Here is a 4626-nt window from a genome sequence, read left to right as displayed (position 1 = left end):
GCTGCCAGAGCTGGGGGCTCAGCACTGTGTTTCACTGCAGGAGGAGAAGATTTATGTTCAGCACTGCATCCGAGAGAACCGAAGGCTGGTGTGGGAGCTGCTGAGCAGCGGGGGTGCTCATGTCTACCTGGCTGGGTGAGTGAGAGGTCTCCGTGCAGGGACTGCGGGAGGGGGGCTGCATGTTGCTGCTTTTCCATCTCCCTGGAGGCTTTCCCTCAGCTCAGCCTCCAGAGCAAGCACAGCCTGTGCCCTGGCAGGTCTCTGGGTGCTGCCATGACTGCTGCAGAGGGATCACCTTGTTCCTCATTTCTGTACATCCTGCTCTGCAAGCCCTGGGCTGAGAGCCGTTTCTCACCTTCCCTGCTCTCTGGTTAGGTGGGGCAGAGCTGGAGCCATGGTAAAGCTGCTCCAGCCAACGCTGTGTGCCTGTCCCTCCAACTGCCAGCACCCATGGCCAGTGTTGCCTGCCAGCGGGCTGCCTGGCCTCTGACCCAGGGCAAATCCATATGGGGAGAGTCCTGGCCTCTTCACACCCTGCTCCTCCAGCGGGGCTTGGTGAAACTGAAGAAAAAGACTTGTGTGGTTCCTGTGGCTGCTGGGGTGGGCAGGAGGCTTTTAAAGCACAATATACAAGGGCTCCACCATCACTGAGGCTCGTGAGCAACAGCTTTTGGGACCCTCAGCACATCCTGGCTCACTCTTGGCACCCAAAACTGCCTTCCTGGTACAGGGATGAGCAGCACTGCACCACAGCCTGCTGCTTGGACAGCACAATCGTTCACCAGGGGGTTGCCATGGGCTGGTTGGAAATCTTGAACTGTTGGCCAAAAAGTGGGTCCTGGTCTTTGTAGGCAGAGTACCTGCAGCTCTGTTCATAGCTCTGTGGCTCTTTTCCTGGGCAAAGCCTGCCCTTGCTGCTGCCTGTCTGGCAGGGAGGAGGCTGCTCACCCACTGCCCAGGGCGAGCGTTGTGAAATGCTTTGGGCTCCTCGAGCCGGCGAGAGGCTGGCGATGGTGCTCGTGCACCCCGTGACCTGGAAAGCGCTGTGCAAACCCCTGCTTTGCTGTCAACACAAGCAGCGATTGCAGGAGGCTCTTTCCTGCCTGTCTTACACGACAGCAGGAACTTCTGTGGTGCTTTGCAGGGCGAGACTGGCCTTGCTTTTTTTTGAGAAGGAGCTGTTTTGTTGCCCAGGAAGCAGAGGCCAGGCCGCCCACTGCTCTCTCCTTCACTGCTGCCTGGCCTGGTGTACTTTGCTGCATCATGGGGCTTCCTGGGGCCCTCACCCCAAACCGGTGATTCCTACCCCCAGATCTGGGGCTTGGGTTTGGTTTCCCCCATCAAGCTGTGCTTCGCACCTGGGGTTGTGCTTCCATCCACAGACTGTTGGGTAGCCACTGGGCATGGTGTCTTGATGGCTCTGTCCTCTCCTTCTGCCATCCTCTCCACTTTCTGGTGCTGAGTGATGGAGACATACTGGGGGCTGCCCAAAAAGGATCAGTGTCTTGGGAAGAGCAAGGTTTGCACAGGGTGTTGCAGTGGCCGTGAGGATGGTGTTTGGGACATTGGGGTTGCTCCGAGACCCATCCTGCTGGGTTTTTCATCCCTCAGCCCCGATGAGGCCGGTGGGATCTGAGAGCCTCATCCTCCTTGTTTGCTGTGGGCACTTTCCCACCTCTCCAACAGTCTGCACCACGTGTGGATGCCCAGGATCACGGTGCCCCTCTTCGCTGCCCAACAGGAAAGTGCAGGTGACCTACCCTGACAACAGCCCTTTTTTCCCCAAAAAATAGGCTTTATAGTTTCAGTGACACTAGGAGAAAGATGGGGAAGGTGAATCCTGGGCTGTGCGTCCTTGAGCAGCAATGTGTCTGCCTTCCCAGGCCCACGCTGGCTGGGGCAGGGTCTGAGCAGCTGGGGCTGTGTCTTCTGATTGTGCCCAGCTTATCTCACCCAGGGACAAAAGGTTGAAAACGTCTCTCTTTTTGTGCAAAAAATAGATATTTGACATGTTGTCCATCACAAGCCAGGCTACATTATCTTGCACTTGCACATCAGTGCCTGACTCAGAAACAATACGACTCTTCCAAAAAAAGAAGACCTCTTTTCTGTGTATTTTGGGACGTTAATCAGCTTCAAAAGCAAGTCAGAATTCTGCCTTGTTCTTGGGAAACAGCAAGGACGTTGCCAGATGCTGGTGCCAATTGGAGCAGCCTGGGAAAATTTTTATTAGCTGGTTTTTTTTTTCTTTTTATTGCACAGTGAGTTCATCAAATGAAACTCTCTCCAGGAAAAACTCTGAATTTCTTATTTCCCATAAGAAATAGTCGTGCTTGGGAGTGTTGAATCCTATTTGGGTATTTTCTATGCAGGAGCTTGTGTTTTCTTCACCATCACTGTTATTTTTGAGGTTCGAACTGGCTTTGGTCACAAATGCTGCCATGAAAACAACCGTTGCAGATTTCTTGAGAGGAGGCAGTGGGTGGACGGAAGCGGCCGCTCCTTCGCAGCAGTCGTCTCACCCAGCTCAGGATCAGACGTGTTTTCCATCGAATGCTTCCCCTGAGATGAAAGGACAGTTTCCTGCCCTCCTGCTGATAAATTATGCCTTGTGCATATTCCCTGTGTCCCTCTAATGAGGGTGATGGGAAATGGAGCAATACTGAGGCCAGGGTTAAGGCTATCGAGCTGCAATGCTCCTCCACCAGGGACTGGGTACCGAGGCCACGTCTTTTCGTGCTGGTGTTGAAAAGCCCTGTGTGGATAACGGCGCTGCTCTCAGGGAGTGGTACGAGCCACCTCTCGAAGGCTGTCATTTGTTTGGTGCCAGGCAGCGTGCGTTGCAGGGCGAGACAGGTTCCCGCTGCCCTGATGCAGCAGCGGCCCATGCTGTGTGCCAGGGGCAGTGGATTTGGCTGCAGGGACCGCTGCCCCGCTGCTGAGCTGCCTTGCTGGAGCACTGGGGATGCAGATATGCCCTGGTTTTCCTGCTCGCCCTCCATCACACCAGATACTCTCTCCTTTTTGGAATGCCAAGCAGATGCCAGCGGCAGTGGCCGAAGCCCTGCGGTCGGTGTTGCAGCTGGAAGGTGGCCTGTCACCCTCCGAAGCAGAGGAGCATTTAACAGCCCTGGAACGGTCCCAGCGCTTCCAGTCTGAAACCTGGTCGTAAGCCTGGCTCCCTGCTTCCCCCTTCCCCATGAACTCTGCCTGAATAAAGGAGCCAGCAAAATGATCCGCCTCTGTCATCATCCTTGGGCTGAGACTACAGAATCACAGAATCGCTCGGTTGGAAAAGACCTCTGAGCTCATCACGTCCAACCGCTCCTGTCTACCCCCTAAACCATATCCTTAAGTACCTCATCTACCCGCTCCTTAAACACATCCAGGGATGGTGACTCCACCACCTCCCTGGGCAGCCTGTTCCAGCTTCTGACGACCCTCTCAGGAAAGAACTTCCTCCTTATCTCTAACCTGAACCTCCCTTGGCACAGCTTGGTGCCGTTTCCCCTTGTTCTATCCCCCATCAGCTGGGAGAAGAGACCAGCACCCACCTCTCTCCAAGCTCCCTTGAGGCAGTTGTAGGTGGGGATGAGGTCTCCCCTCAGCCTTCTCTTCTCCAGGCTAAACAAGCCCAGTTCCCTCAGCCGCTCCTCATCAGGCTTGTTCTCCAGACCCCTCACCATCCTTATCCTAGGGGCCTGGTGGAGGGGGTGGATTTGACCACTTCCTTCATGGCAACAGGTCCATGGGGGACAGGAGGAATCCCTCTCCTGGGGCTGTGGGTCTGCTGTGGGCAAAGCCTGGCTCCCCATGCCCACATCTCACTGGCTCAGAGGCGAGAGGTCTCTGGGGATGATGCTGCTGGCTGGCTCCTGCGTGGGCCTGAGCTGACATCCCACGTGCTCCAGCTCCTGGGGTCCCCATGCTGGGTGAGTAGTGCCCGCGGGCATTGCTCGAGCTACGGCGTTGGCAGCGGCCGTTGTTTGTGGTAGGACCTAGAGGAAGTGAGCTGTTGCATGGGAGTCTCTCCACCCTGGCATTAGTCAGCAGCAGCAGCATTTGCTGCAGGAGGCTGCCTTGACAGACCTGTCTCCCCTGTCTGCAGTGGCTGAGCCAGCAGGGCTGGGCGCAGATGGCTTCGATCACTCAGTTCATCTTCCTGAGCCTGCTGGATGCCAAGGTCTGAGCTCCCCAAGCTCCAGTTCCCACTGAGTTATCCCTTTCCCTGAGTGCCTGCTTTGCTGGATCCATCCACCCCATCCTGGGAGCTGCTTCCAGCTGGGGCCAGGTGAGCTGGCAGCTTCCAGCCCTTTTCCTGGCAGCCTTGGGACCGGGTGCCCTCCTGGCCCTGCCAGTGGCCCAGTGGGGCCAGTGCCACCACCTTCCTCACCCAGTTCAGCAAACTCGGTGCCACTGAGTAAATAACAATTAGAGTCCAGGACATGAATCAGCCTGGGACAGACTGGGACAGGAAGGGACAGTGGTGTGACACCACGCCTGTGACCCAGTCACGCTCCCACACGCCGGATCGTGGGGTCCTGCCTGGGCAAGCGGTGCCCCAGGGCATTGCTCAAGCTATGGCACCACAGCGAGTGGAATTAGGGTGGGTTTTGGGTCTCTCTG

General features: G+C 56.4%; 1 protein-coding gene across 1 annotated transcript in view; it reads left to right on the top strand.

Annotated features, from left to right (window-relative positions):
• The window catches only part of NDOR1 (NADPH dependent diflavin oxidoreductase 1), a 14177-nt gene extending 11005 nt beyond the window's left edge, over window positions 1-3172 (top strand). Inside the window, 2 exon segments of the mRNA XM_010179719.1 lie at window positions 41-139; window positions 3011-3172. Coding sequence (XP_010178021.1) covers window positions 41-139; window positions 3011-3172 — 261 coding nt within the window.
• Window positions 3173-4626: the final 1454 nt, after the last annotated feature.

Source organism: Mesitornis unicolor, unplaced genomic scaffold (genome assembly GCF_000695765.1).
Source record: "Mesitornis unicolor isolate BGI_N332 unplaced genomic scaffold, ASM69576v1 scaffold32342, whole genome shotgun sequence".
NCBI classification, from domain to species: Eukaryota; Metazoa; Chordata; class Aves; order Mesitornithiformes; family Mesitornithidae; genus Mesitornis; species Mesitornis unicolor.
The sequence above is the reverse complement of the archived record's forward strand: the minus strand, read 5'-3'. Positions and strand labels throughout refer to the sequence as shown.